The sequence below is a fragment of the Athene noctua genome, chromosome 8 (genome assembly GCF_965140245.1).
Source record: "Athene noctua chromosome 8, bAthNoc1.hap1.1, whole genome shotgun sequence".
Lineage (NCBI taxonomy): Eukaryota > Metazoa > Chordata > Aves > Strigiformes > Strigidae > Athene > Athene noctua.
In genome coordinates this window covers 70,445-89,130 of record NC_134044.1, presented here as the reverse complement: position 1 = coordinate 89,130, position 18,686 = coordinate 70,445, and the positions used below count along the sequence as shown (strand labels likewise).

The 18,686-nt window shown below is 50.6% G+C and overlaps 1 protein-coding gene and 1 pseudogene across 1 annotated transcript; both read right to left on the bottom strand.

Moving 5' to 3' along the window:
* Window positions 1-1,049: 1,049 nt before the first annotated feature.
* Window positions 1,050-2,555, bottom strand: LOC141963252 (T-cell activation Rho GTPase-activating protein-like). The gene is made up of 6 exons (XM_074912438.1): window positions 2,513-2,555; window positions 2,168-2,259; window positions 1,809-1,970; window positions 1,615-1,724; window positions 1,264-1,459; window positions 1,050-1,076 (listed from the first exon to the last, which is right to left on the bottom strand). The coding sequence occupies exons 1-6, from the start codon at window positions 2,553-2,555 to the stop codon at window positions 1,050-1,052; spliced, it is 630 nt and encodes a 209-aa protein (XP_074768539.1).
* Window positions 2,556-3,993: 1,438 nt separating this feature from the next.
* Window positions 3,994-15,800, bottom strand: LOC141963251 (RNA polymerase-associated protein CTR9 homolog; annotated as a pseudogene).
* Between the last annotated feature and the right edge of the window lie 2,886 nt (window positions 15,801-18,686).

The window sequence follows — 18,686 nt, the reverse complement described above, 5'->3', positions numbered from 1 at the left end:
GCCGTGCTCTCGGGGGTGGATGGAGGCAAAGCTGGCCGTGCCTAAACCAGAAATGTCACAGTTGGCATGTGGCAAGGGGTGACCTGGGGCGGTAAGGGACTCTTGCTAAATTGGTTCCTCAGCTCTCCCGAGGAGATGCCTGGGGCTGGTTTGCATCAGCCACAGTTCACACAGTCCCCCTGCTGACCCACAAACAGCCCTGAGGAAGCTCTGACAAAATAGGGCCTGAGCAAACCCCCCTGAAGTTGACAACTACTCCCCTCTGTCTTTCTGTGGGCCTTTGGCTGATCAAACACCTGCCGAGTGCATTTGAGACACCACCGTGCCGATTTCCCTTGCTGTGTATCATCCCCAGGGGCGGAGGAATAACCCAAACCCACACCAGCTCTACTGCCAGGCCGAGGCACGGCAGCGACTTGGCCTCATCGGAAACTCCCCTCCTGCCCCAGACACGCTGTCACCGTGTTGGGGGAGCTGACGTACCTCTCCCCTTTCCCTCTCCACCGCTCTATCTCCCCCAGCTCCTGTGAGGACACCGAGCAGAGAGGGGGGTGCATGCAGCAAAGCTTCTGCCCGACGCTCGGTGTCCACTTTGCCTGCAGGGACACTTTGTTCTTCCAAACGCAGATCTAGAAAGCAAAAGCATGTGCAACATGGTGACTTCTTGGAAGCAAACAGAGCTAAAGCAACACCCACCCAAAGCCCTACACTTCTGTGGTCAGCCCTCCGATGGCCTGTCTGCAGGCTTCAGCTCATGCTGCAGAGGAAAACGTTCATCTTTGGAGAGCAGTGGCCAAAGAGAGGCCACAGGACAAGCGGGGCTCAGAGGACAACACTCGATGCCTGTTCCTGTCAGAAGGAACACAGAGGTTTCTGGTGCCCCAAGCCCCAGCCGCTGCCAACCCCCAGTCCCCCCTCTCACCTCTGAAACTCTCCAGGGGGGCTGCCAGCTCCTGGTCTGCTGGGCTGGAAAGGCTGCCCGCTTCCTCCTCAAAGAGCTCCCTGCAGTTCTCCACCAGAAACTCCACCAGCACGTTCACCTGCACGCATCAAACCGTCGGTCTCCACCCCGCTGCCTGACAAGGGGCCAAGCACCTTTGCCACCCCTGCCCCCTGCTCCTGCCCAGAGGCTGTGGCTGTGGGGCTGCTCCTCCAGGCAGCCACCCCGACAGCATTTGCTGGCGGGAGGAGGCCGGCAGAGCCCTCTGCGCAGCCAAGCGCTGGTGGGCCGGGAAGGCTGCCCCGGCGAGTGGGGACGCGCACCTTGTGTGTCACCTCCAGCATGGCCTCCAGCGGGAGCAGGTCCGCGTGGGCTGGGCTCAGCAGGTTCGGCCCAACGCAGACGGCCAGGTTGCTGCAGCCCATCCTGCTGGTGGCTGCGTGGTGGCCGATGTGCCGGAGGAGGGACAGCAGCCTCTTCAGGAGGAGGAGGTTGGCTGCGGGCAACTTCTCGGCCACCCTGGGGGAAAGGGAACACGGCGCTACTAAAGCAGATGCTGCCCACAGCGTCCCCCAGACTCGCCCGAGGCTGGTGGGAGCCAGCGCAGCTTTCCAGGTGCTCTGGGCCAGCGGTCAGGGCTCCTGCTCAACAGGCAGGCTGCTGCCCACACTCACGCTCTCAGCTCCCAGATCTTCTCCTCCCTGCTGGCCTTCTGCATCGCCGCCATCCAGTCCTCGTAGAGCTCGGTCACGAGGAGCTTGCAGGGGATGCTCCGGAGAAATTCCTGCAAGGCCCAGGCCTCCAGGTGAGCCTTTGAACACTGGGGGCCAGCCGGGAGCTCCTCCAGCCGCAGGGCAGAAGCGCTCACCTTCAGGATGGCGGCCAGCAGCAGCGCGGGCTGGCTTCCCATGTCGACGTCTGCGCCGTGGTCCAGAGCCTCCCGCAGCTCTCGAAGCGCTGTCCCGCTGGCGGCTCTGCGGAATATCCCCTCCGTCGATGGTCCTTCCTGCTGCAGCACGGCCAGCAGCTCCTGCGGGAGAGGCAGGAGGACAGTTGTGTGGCCGAGGAGCCGCCTTCCAGCAGCGGCGGCCAGAGCACTGCCCAGAGCTGGCTCCGTGCTGGGGGTGAAGAGCCCAGTGCCCCATCCCCAGAGCTCCCGGGGACACCCGCTGGCCCTCCGGAGCCTGCAGAGGGAGGGCTGGGGACCCTCTGCCCAGGCTGGCTGACCTGGATGGGCTGGGGCAGCGTGCCATCCTCCCCACAGAGGGCTGCCAGGGGCTGCCCAAAGAGCGCCCTGCTGCAGCCGGAGCCCGCCTGCCCTGGCGCCGGGGCAGTGGCCGGGCTCCGCCACAGAGCAAAGGGCCAGGGCAGCCCCCTCCTCCTCCTCCTGCTGCTGCTGGTTCCTCCTGCTGCAAAGGAAAAGAGAGCAAGAGCCTGTCAGAGGATGCTGCTGGGCCAGCGCTCCCAGAGCCTGCCCTGCCCTCAGGCTGCCCAACCTGCATGGGGACACTCAAGGGACAAGTGAGCACAGCCCAGCCACTTGCAGGAGGGGCCTTTCTTTCCCAAACTCACCTGGTGAGCGGCAAAGTCCTCCCTCACTGCTCGACGGGGCCATCGGAGGCCCTTTCCTGACATCAGCCTGCAAGAACCCGGCACCAGCAGCCTGAGCGTGGCAGAGCGGGGACCCTCTGATCTCCCCGGCCCTCTGCCCCTTGTGGCAGGTTTCCTCCCAGTGCCACCAGCCAGGATATGCCGGCATTTCTGGTGGCTCCTCAACATTCCCCACTCCCGGAATTGCACCAAGGGACCCTCCCAAGCTCCCCCCACTAGCACACCCATCCCTGCCCCCCGGCACAGCCTGAGGGCAAAGGCAGCCGTTCTCACCTCTGCCTGGCTCTCCACCAGCTTCTCCAGGCTCCTGGTGCTGAACGGCCTCCACTGGGCAAGAGAGAAGCAGAGGCAGAAGGTGAGCAGCCATGCCTGTGCTGCTGGGCTGCAGGAGCAGTGCTGGGGACAGTGCCCGTGCCAGAGAGACACTCACGGCATGGCGGCGGCTCCGCTCCTTCTCCAGGAGCTTGAGTGACGGGACGAGGGTCACTCGGGGCTTCTTGCTTCCGTCGGGTGTCCTGTGCACCGGGAAGGGACAGGGAGAGAGCTGGGTGAGCCCCAAGCCGCCTCTTCTCTCTCGTCAGGCAGCTCTCCCCGAGAGCCGCCCGCAGCCGCAGGGACACCTCTCCCCAGCTGGGAAGCTGTGTTCCCCATCTGGCTGTGCCTGCAGCACCCCCCAGCTTACCCCAGCAGTGTGTGCACCCACAGCTCCTTCAGCGCCCGGGAGCTGCAGCAAGAGGAGAAACAGCGTCAGGCCCCGCTGCTCCCCAGCCCGTTGGCAGAGGCAGGCGTCTGCACAGCCCTGCCCCGTGGGGAAGGACACAGGGGCAGGACGAAGCCCCGTGGGGCGGGACAGAGCCGCTGCCCAAGCCCTGGTCCCTCTGTGCTGCTGGAGCAGCTGCTTTGGCCCTTCCCTTCTGGGGACCAAAAGCGACCAGGGGATGCAGGACGTGGAAATGCCCCCCATCCCTCCCTGCCGGCGTGCTGCCCGCTCCCTGCCCAGGCTCTGCACGGAGGGCAGAGGCCCTTCACAGGAACCTCTCCTGCCCGGCTGGGGGACGTGGCACCACGACTCACCCGAAAGTGGCAGTGCAGGAGCCCCTGGGCCAGAGGAAGAGGAGGGAGCTCCTCTCCTCGCGGCTGCCGACACCCTCCGCCTCTTCCTCCCACGCCGCCTCCTTCCCGTCGCTCAGCACCCACAGCTGGTCCAGGGCCAGGCGGAGCTGTGGGCGCAGGGTGGTGCCACCTCTGCAGAGAGCGGAGGCAGGCAGTGAGCTGGAGGTGGCCGCCTTGGGGTGCCCCCCCGGGCAGAGCCCTGCTCCCCCCCTGCCCTTGGGATGGGCACTGGTGCATCCAGCACCCAGGTCCCGGGGCCTGGGGCCAGGGTGTGCCAGCCCTTGTGCCGGGGCCAGGCGTGGGGCGACGGCAGCTGGGCTCGGAGGGTCTCACCGCAGCTTGGTGACCACCAGTTCACCCTGGAGGAGGAGAAGGCGCCTCTCGCTCCTCTTGCAGCCCCGGGTCAGCTGCACGTCTGCGCTCAGCACCGGCTCTGCGTCGGCGAGAGCGTCCCTGCGGAGCAGAGCGCGACGGGCGTCAGAAAGGCCGCTGCTGCGGGGCGCGGCCGTGCCCCCCCGTCCCCGAGCCGCGGGGGGAGCCCACCTGGAGCCGCAGCAGCCGTTGGCCTGGCCCATCCTGCCCGGGACAGGAGGACCCTCGCTGTGCACCGAGGACGCGGCCCAGCCGGGGACAGCGAGGACGGGAAGCGGGTTGCCGGAGCCCGGTCAGCACCGCTCGGCCAGACCCTGCCTCCTCCCAGCGCCGCTCCGGGCCAGCACAGCTCCGTGCTGCCGGCGCTGGGGCTGGTGGCTCCAACGGACCAACGGCCAGACCCCGACGGACAGCTAACGAACAGTGGGCGGGGCTCTGGGGATGGGCCCGCCCACCAGAAGGCCACGCCCCCGGCACTGCCTGCCCTCGGCCAGCAGGAATCACCCAGCCGGGCACCACAGCCCCTGCGGGGAGTCCACCGCCCCCTGCCCTCCGCAGCCCTCTGCCGCCAGGGCCTTCCCAAACCTCGGACGCCGCAGAACAGAACGGCTCCGGGCAGCAGCACACGTGTGGGGGTGGCAGAGCCCCTCTGGTTCCAGCCGCAGGCACGCAGGGATGTGCGGCCACCTCAGGAGAGAGAGAGGCCACCAACCCTAGAGGTGAGTGTTGAGCTGGGGACATCACGATGTCCCCAAAAAATGGGGCGGGGACCCCCTGAGGTTTTGGGGACACGGGGGTACACTCGCAGCGTCTTTGGCCTGGCAGGAGCCCACGCAGGCCTCGGGGATCTCCCTGTAGCAGAGCTGCTGCTCCGCCCAGAGCTCGTGGGCACGGCGGGGTCCCCTCCAGCAAGGGCCCCTCCTTCTCCTGCCCTGGGGGCACCGAAAGGGGGATAAGGTCACCAGGGGCACGGGGGGCCCGATGAATCTCGACACCCCAACTGTGCTACAGACCCCGCCCCCAGAGCTCCCTGAGTGCCCACAGACAAGGGAGTTTTGTGGTGAAATTGGTGGACTTGGGACAAAAAAAATTTGGGATGAAATTGGAAGATTTGGGGCATGGCAGGAATTTTGGAGAGAAACTGAGAGATTTGGGGAACATGGGGTTTGGGATGAAACTGAGGGATCTGGGCCATGGTGGAGTTTGGGGTGAAAAGGGGCAATTGCAGGTATGGGGGATTTGGGGTGAAATAGGGGAATTTGGGTTACGGGGGGGGGGGGAAAGGGATTTTGCATACAGGGATGTTTTGGGGTCAAACTGGGGGTTTGGGGATGAAACTGGTGGGGTTTGGGGGTGCTGGAGTAATTTATGGGTAGAACAGGGGGATTCTGTGGATCCAAGAGAGATTTTGGGGAGAGTGTGGGAGATTTGGCAGTCAAACTAGAACATTTATGGGTAAAACGGGGAATCTGGTGTCCAAGAAAGATTTTAGAGTGAAACCGGAAGGCTCTTGGGGTTGCTAGAACAGATTTTGGAGTCACACTATGTGGTTTTGACTTTCAAGATAGATTTTGGGGATGAAATGTAAGAGTTTTGAGGGTGCTGAGGCTGATTTGGGGGCAAAGTGGGAACACTGGTTCAAAGTGGGAAATTTGGGGGGCAAAGATGGTTTTGGGGGTCAGTGGAGAAATTTTGGGGCAAAACTGTGGTTCTGGGGATTACACACAGATCTGGGGACCAAGGGCCATTTTGGGGTGAAAAGGGGGGGGGCGGTGGGATCCGGGGAACTCACCATGCAGCACCCAGGTGAGGGTGGCCCCAGTGATGGTGGAGGCGCCGTCCCCCACCCCCACGGCGTCCCAGCACTGGCACTGGAGGGGTCGGGGCTGAGGCTCTCGGGGTACCCCTGGGGCAGCAGCACCTGCCGGGGGGGGGACAGGTACCCCTGGGACCCCCAGGAATCCCAAATCCCCCGTGCAACCCACCCAAACTGCATTGCCACGGCCAGGTCCCTCCAAAACACCCTCAGCGCCCCCCCCTCCCCCCAACCTCATTAGTGTTTGTCCCCCCCCAGATCCTATTGGCCCCCACTTCTCCACTTTACCCCCCAAGATGCCAGATATCTCCCCGGGACCCTACCAGCCCACCCCCAGGACTCCACTGAGTGCCGTTAGCCTCCCCAATATATCCCCAGGACCCCAATATCCTCCACAAGATCCCCCCCAGGACCCCAGTGACCCCCCTCTGGACCCTTCTTGCACCCCATTACTGTCCCCAGGACCCCAATATCTCCTCCAGAAACTGCCCCCAGGAGCCCATTAGACACTGCCCCCCCCGGACACTAATAACACCCTCAACTCCCCCATGACCCCAATTAACACCCCCCGAGCACCAAGACCCTCCTCCAGACCCCAATGCCTCCCCCAAGACACCCCCAGGACCCCAGTAAACCTCCCAAACCCCTCCAGAACATCCCCCTTCCCGCCCCACCCCGACTCCATTACGCTCCCTCTAGGACCCAAATACCCCTCCCCCAGGACCCCGATAACCCCCACAACTCCCACAGAACCCCAACAGCAAGCTCAGTGCTTCAGCAGCAACAGCCTGGGACGACTTCAGATAGGAATGGCTTCTGCATTCACATTCCTGAGTAGCTTGTTGGGCTACCAACACCAACACTCTGTAGCATGATGTCCCTTCAGTAAATTGATGAGATTCAAAGATAAAGGAAAAAAACAAAACCACAAACAACTAAAAAACCCCCTTCAACCACCGTTGGTTTAAAACCATCCATCTGAAACCTGTCTTCAGCAACCCTGGAGGAAAAAACAACAAAACTAAGCAAATATGGCATTACTTATATATTTACTGTCATTTTGCCTTAAACCAAAGCATTTACTCCTGAATTACAATCTTCTCAAACTCAACAGATGAGTACATCTCACCAGTTTTGGCTGCGTGCAGCCCCTTTGAATACAACAGTAGAAAGGTACATTCAGAGTTCTCCAAATTTAAAACATTCTCAAACCCCTCTAGAGCAGAACAAACCCCCTGCAAAATTCTAAAGAGACTTCTAAGATTTCATTTACTGCTCCTAGCAGTAAGTACATTGCTGATGCCCGCAGATTTATTCCTTGTCTGTCACAGCTTAACTGCTTGAATCCAGCATCAGGAAAGGAAGGAAAACTCATGTTTTACAAGACCTTCCAGAACACCCTCCTGGAACCTAGTTGTCTGACAGGCCCTCACGAATACAACAAACCTTCAAGTCGATGCGCAAGCTGTGATGATCAGTGTCTTGAAAACAGTTTCTTCAATTAATTTAAAGAAAACGACTTCCTAACTTTCAAGGTTGCCAGTTTCTTCCCATACTCCATCAGAGACATTTTAAATTAAGAACTTTTGTGCTAGACTGAACTCAAGTTCTTGTGCATGTGGAGAAAATAATTCCTTGCTAAAGTTTTAGATTATGGAAAATATTTTCCAAAGTGATAGACTTCTGAAAAATAAAGGCTTTCAAGCAACTGTCTCAAAACAGTAACAGCAAGCTGCTAATGGAATTTCAGTGAGAATTTGTGTCTGAATCTTTAGTTTAGTATGTAAAGCACTAGAATTGTGAAGTGCTTGCTTGTGTGAACAGCTGGCTTCAGTTGCCAAAATTACTGAAGGGCAACATCTGTCCTCAACATAACAGCAGAGCTAGGAGCGCACAAAGCAAGCACCAGATACGGGAGGAATACCTAGGAGCAGAATAAGGGGTTGAAGAAGAGGGTTACAGTTGGATCAGATTAATCACACTGTTCTCTGCCCAGATTTTTTTTTTTTTCTTTTTCAAAGAGAACTGAAAGATCCCAAACACACCAAAACTCCTTCTGTTAAGACATGAAGTAATTAGGATTTATTTGCCAATAGGAGGGCAAAATTAGTTTTCAAGAATTACCAGTCATTAACTAGCCTTATATAATAATGATGTGCTTTTGAGCCTTATAGGCTGTTTTGAAAGAAATCATAAAAAAAAAGTATTAAGTTAGTGGAATAATTTTCAACTTTTTTTTTTTTTTTTTTTTCCAACTGTGCTTTTCCAGGAAGAAGCACATCTTCACCGTAGTAACACAAAACCCTTTGGGAAACATATTGGCCACGTGGCCAAACAAAACTGGCTCTCGAGCAAGTTTGAATACACAGTTTTGTCAGGCTCAGTCTTGTTTTCCTACTAGAAACTCTAGAATTGCATACAGCGCTTCACAGGAGATGATGGTCTGTCTAACCAGATCTGTGATCTATACTGCAAATTCACCACAAGGGAACAACAAAATAGATTCTAATGATTAGAAACAAATCATCTTTACCTGTGGGCTAGCTCCAGCTCTTTCACAGCATTAAGCATCTCCTTTAGACTGCTTTTTACATCTTTCAGGACACAGGTAGCTAGTCTTCGTAGCACTAAAGCCGTATGATACGTAAGGACTGCATCCCCTGGCGCTACGTGCCTGGCCTGTAAATAAAAAGCGAGTTGTGAAGATGTGCCGCAGTGTGATACAGGGGTATACTGAAGCGCCATACAGAGAGTGAGCACCATTATTTCAATCCAAGACTACTGAATTTAGAGACACAAACATGCATCAACTCACAGTAATTTCACTCTGTGATAGATGATGTTTTATGTTTGTACCTTTAACAAAGTTGGTTTGCATTCCTGTAATTTCCCACATTTGAAGAGCGCCTGGGCCAAATATAGTAAAACTTCAGCATTTTGATACTTAGAGAACTTTCTGAGGCAGTGTTCATACTGAAATGGAAAAAAAAAAAAAAAAAAAAAAAAGAAAACAAGAGGTGATAATCATTACTTATTTAACCTAACTCCAGTAAGCGTTTCTATTCCTAAAAAGCATTACTGCTAATATGCCTTTTGCTTTTTAAAGTGTGTCATGCTACATAGACGCCTCCTTTTCACTGATCAGAAAAGTCTGTCTGCTGGTCTGTAGCAAGTACCTGATTTTCCTGGAAACTTACAGCAGTGCAGGAGGCTCTCTAGGTCTTAAAATACAATAGAATCGTTACAATAGGTGGTACTTGCAAAGTAAGTCCAACAAGCACGACTTATTTTAAGTGCACTCAATTATTCTCCGCTATACGATATGAAATCTATTTTCTTTATTCATACAAGATATTTTATAAATTGAAGCATATTTAATGTAGCAATTCCATGTGTCTGATGCAATTAATTAAAAAAAAATCCACACCTTTCAGATAACTCAGCAACATATTGGTTTTGTCCACCTAGCTGAATAACCTGGCATGCCAAGGGCTATCTAGTTGTTCTAGAGTGTAAAGGAAGACTCGTTACTACAGGTTTTGTGGGTCTAGATTCAAAGCTTCAGTTACAAATCTTGTATCCTTTCCAGTAACAAGCACCTTTTGTTTGACATACTCTTTTCTCAAGGAATCATTCACCCTTTCTAAACCTCCAAAATAGTAAGAAATACAAAGTCATTTTTATTTCCAGCTCAGTACAGGAACTGCCCAAACTGTAATGCTTGGATCCACTACTCTTGGATCACACTGTTGTGAGCGCCCAATTTTCACTCATCTTTAGAGTCAAAGTTTTTGTGTTTAGCTTATGTCTGCCTTGGGTAGGTATGCTTTGTGGTAGAGTACAGTAGAATAACTGTTGTGGCTGTAGTAAGCTAGACTATTCAGTTCATCTCCCTTTGAGTCCAGTGCCATGGGTCTCAGACTGTGGCTTGTGCTGACTGCATAGCACAACCCAGGGAACAGTACAACACCGCAGGAAATAAACACATTTCTGCTAACAGCTGTAGTTAAATATACAGGCAAATGAGTACAACGTTTTTCTGACAAATCAAAAGGTGAAAATGATACCCAGCTTCCCACTGTAATTCAAACACAACAGAATAAATGTGATTGTGTGACCAAATAGGAGTTCACTGGCGGATAGGGACTACTGAGGTCTTGATCAGACAAGAAAGGCCCCGTATCTCTTCCTTATGACCATCACAAAAAGCTTCAAGATTCCTTTGATAAAAGTATTTCTGAGCCTCAGTGTGGACCCACTCTCAGTGAAAGAATTTTGTTCTTAGCTTCTGTCCTGTTCAGCGTACGCTTTTGTTTCAGCTTACTTGTATGCCTTTCATCAACTAATTGAGGGAATCTAGTTAGAATAGGTTGATATTTGGAAGTTAGCTTGCTTGAGCAGGTTGAACTAGATGACCTCAACCAATTTCTTCAACATGCATTACCTTGTGATACTAACTTTGGTGAAAGAAATACGGGCACATCTTTTCAGACAGCTCCGATTATTACTTATGCAGTCATTTGCAAGAACAAAAACTGTTGCTATTAAAAAAATCTCAGCAACAAATTGCATTTACTTTCTTCAGTAACATCTGAATGTAAATCACATACAGTTAACTATGCTGACTGAAACCTCTCTCACTGAAAATTAATTCTGAGACCAAAATTCTAAATGAAGTTTTAACTCTGCTAACTAAAAAAAAAAAAAAAAAAAAAAAAAAAAAAAGTGTACAAATGGTAGTTGCTTTGTTACCCTTTACCCACATTTGGCAGTTTGGTTTTAAATCGAGACTTGACAGCTAACAGCATGCTAGAAACAGACCTAACTTGTTAAAATATTATTCAGAAACTTTCACAGCTGCTATGACAGCAGAGAAACACCCAGAAGTCATCTAACCCAACATATTATTTAGTTCAATTTAGAGATGTTACCATCTGCACAGCACTGATGTACTGTTTCTGTTCTACGTAGATACGTGCCAAATTCAGCCACACGTCACTGATATTGGCTGTTGCCTCTCTCATTTGGGTAAAAACTTCACGAGCTTCATGGAAATATCCTTTATGTGCCAAGACAGCTCCTAAGGGGAGAGTAATATTTACAGTGTAAGCTTCCAGGTTCAAGTACCATGTACTCTTACCGAAGAAAACAAAATATTGCCGGAATGAAGTTCCCCATGAAAAACTAAGTGACATAGTTGCACACGAAAGCCATTTTTTCTGTGCTCCACTACATAGCATTCAGGCCCTGCAAAAACAATTCTATACCAAAGCATGAAACATAAGAATATCATCACCTCTGAAGGAAAATTAGAGTCTAATATTCACCTATGCCATCAGCAGCATACACATTCGTTGGATCACTTCTGAGTACTTGCTTGTAGATCTCTAATGCACCATCTTGATGACGCTTCTCCCGCAGAATGAAGTACCTCAGTTGATCCCTCATGTCTATAATGGGGTATTAAAGATCTACCCAGAAGTTTGACAGCCTACAAGATGCCAAACAGGCATCAAGGAAAGGCTCTGAGTAGCTAAGAGCCTACAAAAGTTAAATAAATAAAACCACACACAGGGCAGACAGACGCCCATTACCTTTTCTCTGTCCCTTGCCGGTTGATGTAGCGTCTGGAACCAGATGTTGCCAAGAGCCAGCATGGCGTAAGTATCATTTTGTGTGGAGGGCTGTTTCAATATCATTTCAAATTCCTTCTGTACTGGACCCCATTCTTGTTTAGCCAGATGAAGATTGCCAGTGAGAGACCAAGCATCCGGATGGTCCTAAATAAAAATTCACTGTAATTTGCAAAAGTATCATTTTCCCTTGCAAGGTTACTTTTTCAAGTATAAAACACTATTTTTCTTAAATAGAATTCTATATTTTAAAAAAGAACAACAAAACACACAGACAGCAGATTACAGTAGTTTTTTCCTCTTCCCCTAGTTTATGTGAACAAAATCAAAACGTAACAAAAGGAAAACAAAATTTGAAGGTCGCATTTCAAGTGTTTTAACTGTAAACACTTAAAGGGTTACAAACCAGATTTATCCAAAGTACTTCTTTAAACCAACCAGAAGCCTCATAAAAATTCCCTTTATCCCTAGCCATAGCTCCCAAGCGCAAGTCACCTAAAAACAGAAATGGAAAAGAAAATAAAAATCAGGAAACAGATTAAAGTTATCTCAAACAAAGAAAGTATTGGCCATGCATGAATTTCAAAAGCAATCTTTTTCTTGGTCTGCCAAGGACAGCAAACATCGAGACACCTTTCATACCCTATTCACCGTGAGACACACCTTGTGAAGAGGAATGTCCATCCACAGTGGTGATACAGAAATTGTAGATTTCTAACAGTTAAAGTAATGTGAATGTTTTTCATTAGTTTCATAAGTTAAAGACGATTGGGAAACCTCAAAGAAAAGAGGATACACCAGTTACATAACTCTCTCTTATCACTTTAAACAGCTCTCCCATCTCCACAGTCTTTAGGAAGAGTATCAGTCAGCAGGCAACAACAGAAAACAAACAGGGAAAGGCTGTAGATGAGGCTGGGGCATGCTGTGTGCTGCAGCTTGCTGAGCAAGGGCTACCACCCTGCCTTTGCAGCAAATACCACAGGTCCGCTGCTTGAGGGCAAGAGGAAAAGCAGAGTGAGGAGGAAAACCAGGATGTGCCATAGAAGCTGTGCTAACACCCTCAACAGCTCTTCTTCCCTGGAGGAGGGCCAAGGTCCAAGATAAAATGATTCTCCCAAAGGGTCTCTACTTCCACCCACACAGGCAGGGTTGCAAAGCCTGGGTGTATCAAGTGGATGGCCTTGATTGCACCCGAGGGCTGAGGTACTAAGGCTTTGTTAGGGGTGGGGCGCAAGTAAGCAAAGGCATGCAAGTCTAGATAAGCTAATTTTGCTAGAGTTTTGGAGTACAGTATGATTTAACAAGAATTAGAAGGCTTAAAGCTGAATATTAGACTATAAGGATGATGCAGGCTTTAAAAAAAGAAGGTAGGGAAATAGCATGTAGGTAAGCACCAAAACTACTCTGAAAAGATAGAAGGTGACCCGAAGACACTGTAAATGGGAAGAGTTTTGGTATTAAAAGGAGGACTGTGAAACTAAAGTACCAAAAGTTTCTTACAATCAGCGTAATTCGGATGTTCTCTTAAAATGTTTTAATGGAGTTTTTCCGCTTCATGAAATTCAGACATCACCTCATAGATTTGGGCAAGGTTATATAGTTCGCTGTTACAGCGATAGCGTTGTAATAATGCTCATCATGTTCAGCTTCTGCTTTTGCACAATCCAGCGATGTCAAAAAGTATGTCTAAAGTATAAAAAGAAGAAAAAAGGAATAACGGACTCTAGAATATTCTTCAAGGAAAACTTCTAGGTGATCAAGAAACTCAGTTTAAACTTTGAGTAGTAACACACCTTTGCTTCTCCTCGGTTTCCCAGCCTGAAGTGCAGAGAACCCACATTATTCACAATCTCTGGTGGGACGTCAGCATGTACTTCCTCTCGCAGAATGCGTGTGGCTGTACCATAGGCTGAGAGTGCACCCTTCACACAGGGAGAGAACGTGGATAAAAGAAAGAAGAGGATGAGCTCTCTGTGCTCTTGTGAGAAGCACACACATCATTTGCCAGGTGTGTATTAATAACACCTGTATATCAGTCTGTTCTAGAATTTGGGCGAGCTCAACCCATGCCTCTACGTCTTCAGGACACGGTTCCATGACTTTCTTTAGATGACCCTGAAAAACAGCAAAAAATAATTACGCCTCTTTGCGGACGCACAAACTGTTTAAAAAAATATGAAAACAATCAAAAGAAAGAGTGAAGGTATTAACCTTAACACTAGACAGATATACCTCACTGCAAAAGAAAACATCTTAAACACCTGCACAATTTTGTCACCAAAAAAATTGCATTAGTTTCCTTCCTTCATTAATGAATTTTTCTGTAGAACATAAATGCGCTTAAAGTGTTAGAGAAGCAGAAACTATTACAGCAACATGAGCGGCAAGAAAAATGATGTCTAACACCTTTTGTATTCAGTTATCCAACACTACATTAAAACACACTGTCATTTATAAAAAAAGCATAACATTGTCCTTCCAGAGAAGCTAAGACAAGTGTTTTATGAAACTCACTAGCTAATTTGCTGCCTTCAGGAAAACATTAGCTAACTTACCATCTTCAGAGAATTATAACATACATGTGAGGAATTCTGCCCTTTGCACAGTGCCAAATACAAAGGTGAGGCTGGGGCTCCTCGCAGTTCCGGGACTTGCTTTAGCCACAGCCCCGTAGGAGTCTCAGTTCTGCCGAGAAGTTGTGACTCTCCACAGCTCAGAGGATCTCTCATGACAGCCATATCTACAGCCAAGTAACCCTGAGTTTTATGCAGCTTCAGGTACAGTCTGATTTCAAGTCTGATTTCTAAGTTCTACAGTCGGATGTAAAAGCATGATGCTGGCAGAAGCAAAACTCACCTTTGCAATATCCCGTTTCTCCTGGTCTTCTGAAGCCACATAAAGACATCCAAGGATTTTCAGAGTCTCATAATTGTTTGGATAGGCTTTCAGAACTTTTTCAAAGCATTGTGACGCATTCTCTTTGTCCCCTCGATAAATGTACATTTGACCCAATCCAAAAAATGGAAGTACAAAAGAAGAAGAGGCAAACTGACTGGCCTGGTAATAATACTGGAAACCTTGATCATAATCTCCCTAATGAAAAAGAAGAATCAAAGAAGAGGTAGTGTTTTCACACTTAGAACTTTCATAAAACAGATTTTTAAGTGTAATCTCAATTTGAAAATGGCCCTACCTGTACATGAAAAGACTTAGCCAGCGGATAACAACCCTCTGCCTGCATTGCTTCAACTTTTGTATTATGGCAAGCATGAAGAGCCAAGTTTTGTGCTTTAGCATAGTCCTGAAAAAAAGGAAGTTAAACGAAATTTGAAAGTCTTCACTTTATTCATGGTGCAGTGATTTATTATTTAAACAAGGATAGCTGGAAAAGACAAGAAAGATTTAGCCATAGCACTGACTAAATGAATAACAGATTTAGTTTTATTGGTTACTGTTCTTTATTTCATATTTTAAAGCATGGAAGAGAAAAAAAAAAAAAAAACGCCAAACCATCAAACCAAAAACCAAACCCACACAAAACACCACAAACCAAAAACCATTCAGGACACAAATGTGACCTTGACTTAAGAAGTAAGTGTACCCCTTACTAGACCTAAGATTTAAAGCAAGGCTCCTAGGGACAACCTTGCTTTCTGATACAGCTGACTCATTCTAAAACTACGGGCAGGGGAGAAGTGTACTGATACAAGAAAATGATCATCTGCTATGCAACTTATTTACTTACAGCAATTCATAGCAACTTGTAATGATTTCTGAATATTGCTTAATAATCCTGCTTGCCCTGACTGTTTTGTGGAAACTTACCAAGAACTACAATGTTCAGCAAAAATAGGAGACATGTCCTTGGAAAGCAGATGGCTTCTAGCAAGTTTAGTCTTTGAAGTGGATAGATAGCCATGTACGGGCGGTAGAAACCAATATACTGGTGGTTTTGATTAGATAGAGGGGGTAAACCAGCAGGAACCACTCTTGTTCAAGAAACTGGCTAAGAGAATCTGCACATGCTCCATGGAAAACTACAAGGTGAGGAGGACTGTGAGCCTTCCTCCAACAGACCCCCAGAGACACCCACCAGGAGGCAATGGGCTGGTGCAAACAAAACATCGGCTGCTGACACCAGCCTCTAGAACTAACCCAGCCTCACTCATGCATATGGATGTTTGTGTTACGTAACCCAATGAATATGGATATCCACACTCTATCAGTTTCTGGTAAAACGTGCTGTTGGGGTGCAAGCTTTGTGGTGAAATCCCCTTGCACCCCAGTGCCAGAGTAAACGTACCTGCTGCATAACTCTATTCCAGTTGTAGAGTCTGTTTCTGCGAGTCAGGTCAAACAGAAATTCTGGGGTAAACCTGGGGAATTTGGTGGTCAAACATTGATCTGGAGACCAAGGGCCATTTTGGGGTGAAAAGGGGGGGGTTTGGCATCGAGGGAACTCACCGTGCAGCACCCAGGTGAGGGTGGCCCCAGTGATGGTGGAGGCGCCGTCCCCCACCCCCACGGCGTCCCAGCACTGGTACTGGAGGGGGTCGGGGCTGACGCTGTCGGGGTACCCCTGGGGCAGCAGCACCCACTGGGGAGGGGACAGGTACCCCTGGGAACCTCAGGAATCCCAAATGCCCCCTGCAACCCACCCAAACTGCATCTGACACCACCAGGTTCCTCCAAAACACCCTCACCCTCCCCCCCCCAACCTCATTAGTGCCCCCGCAGATCCTACTGGCCCCCCAGTTCTCCATTTTACCCCCTAAGACCTCAAATATCACCCTGGGACCCTACCAGCCCACCCCCATGACTCCCCTAAATCCCCATTACCCCTCCAGGAGACCCCAGGACCCCAATATCACCCCCACCAGATCCCCCCCAGGACTCCATAAGCCCCCACTGGACCCTTCTTGCACCCCATTACTGTCCCCAGGAACCCAATATCTCCCCCAGAAACTGCCCCCAGGTGTCCATTAGACACTGTCCCCCCCCCCCCCCCCGACACTAATAACCCCCTCAGTTCCCCCATGACCCCAATAACACCCCCAAGCACCAAGACACTGCCCCAGACCCCAATACCTCCCTCGAGACACACACCCAGGACCCCAATACCTCTCCCAGAACCCCCTCCAGGATGTCCCCAATCCTCCCACCTCGGACACCAATATCTCCATCAAGACACCCCCGAGGACCCCAATAACCCTCCCAAACCCCTCCAGCTCCCCCCTGCCCCGACTCCATTACACTCCCTCTAGGACCCCAATAACCCCCCCAGGACCCCAATAACCCCCACAACTCCCACAGAACCCCAATAACACCCCCCCCAATAATCCCCCCCGGGTCCACAATTACCCCTCACGGCACAGGCAGGAGTGTGGGCAGATGCTGGGGGGGAACAAGGTGCTGGAGCCCCCCGGGGGTGCCCCTGGCCCCCACAGGGCCTACTTCCTGCGACACTCTGCCAGGGCTCTATGGTCTCCAGGGAGGCGGCCTAGGCAGGAGGCCTCCAGCTCTCTATGGTCTCCCCTGAGGGATGTCCCATGCACAGATTCGTTCACCCAGCAAGTGGGAACTGCTCCTTTTCAAACACTCCCTTTGTTCTGGGTGGTGACTGAATTTCTCTCCTGCAAAGGGGGCACCAGCCCCGGCAGCCCCAGCACTCGTGGTGGTGGCTCCGGCCCAGCAGTGGGTGAGCGCAGGGACTGGGCCCATTTCCCTGGAGGGGGAGTGTGGGATCGCTGGGGAAGGGGAGAGCTTTGGTCTAAAAACCCCAAACTTTTTAATGGTTCTGAGTTTCTTTAAAAAAAAAAAAAATTGTGGTCACAGCTGGGGCTGTCCAGACGTTCTGATGTGTGACTGTGCTTGTCCTTTTACCTTGAACTCGGTGGGGTTTTGCTGTCTGTCGGGGTCTGTTGTGTCTGCGGGGTTTATCTGTCAGGTTACCCCAGGGAAAGTGAATCTTAGCCCTTTATTTGTACTTCAGGTGTGAAAGAAGTGACACATTTAATATTCTCTGCTCTCTGTGGTGATTTGGGCTGGGGGGGTTCAATCTGATGAAACGCCTCAGAGTGGTGCTTCAGAGGGTGCCGGTCACCAGAGCCAAGAGGTGCTGATCAGAAACAGGCATTAAGCCTGAGAGGTGCGAGGAGAGATGGGGGGGGTGAGCAGGGGGGTGTGCTGGAGCCCAGCCCCTCTGCAGAGCCCTGCTGCTCCTCTGGCTTTCTGGACAGAGGTCGGTTTCTGTGCAGAGCTTCTAATTTGCACCTTTCCCAAAAGACAAAGTCTCTTTTTTTTCAAGTTGGAATGACCTGCTCTGCTTTCAGAAAGAATCTTTTGACATCTGCAGGCAGAGCAGAAATCTCACACAATTAAGGTACAAGAAGTAATTGAAAAGTAATTAAAGGACAAGTTTCTATGTGCTGGGAATCTGGGAGTGCTTCTGGTTGGGAAATCCGGCAGCAGCACTTGCTCTGAGGCTTTAAACAGCCGGCAGAGCTCCGGCTGTGGGGGACACTGCTTCAGCCTCGCCCGTCAGCTGCTCCTTCATCTCCACCTCTCCCCTCTGCACCAGCTCTGCATAAAACAGTCTCTTCTCTCTGCATAATGCTGTGGCTGTGGATTGCTGTAAATGTGCTGTAACCGGTTGCCATCGTGTTTCTTTACAAGCTTGTCCTGCCCGATGTGCTGTCAGTCTGCAGATCGTCACCTCGTTCCTAGGTGAGTGCTGGGGCTTCTCCTGGGGTCTCCTGTGCATCCATTGCGTTTTTGCATCCTTGGTCTGGGCACAGTGCAGTGACAGGTGTTTGCATCTGGGGGAGGGAAACTCTTCCAAGGGCTGTCAGGGCTTGTGGTCCTTGGTGGAGCTGTTATGCACTTGGGGTAGTTTTACTTGTGTGGTGCTTCTTGTTCCCCTCCCAGGTTTTCCCATTCATGTTTGCTCTTTGGTTAATTTTTCTTCAGAGTATTTGTAAATGTTCTCAATTCATAGCTGGAGAACATTTTTTTTGTTTGGTTTTCATACGGCTGGTGAAGGACATTTTCTTTTCTTTGAAAATCCATAAAGAGCTCTGGAGTTTTCCTTGGGAGCTCAGAAAATGGGGATCCCTTAGAGTAGAGAAGAGAATTTAATATGAGAAGCACTTCAGTGGTATGCTTCATGGGAGGATACAAGTACCTGCTATAATGTTTG

Excerpts from the sequence above, each read along its gene's own strand:
- LOC141963252 (XM_074912438.1), bottom strand. The coding sequence starts at position 2,555 with ATGGCCCCGTCGAGCAGTGAGGGAGGACTTTGCCGCTCACCAG. Across the intron at positions 2,260-2,512 it reads AGGACTTTGCCGCTCACCAG|GGCAGGCGGGCTCCGGCTGC; the intron begins GTGAGTTTGGGA and ends CCCCGGCGCCAG. Across the intron at positions 1,460-1,614 it reads AAGATCTGGGAGCTGAGAGC|GGTGGCCGAGAAGTTGCCCG; the intron begins GTGAGTGTGGGC and ends CCTTTCCCCCAG.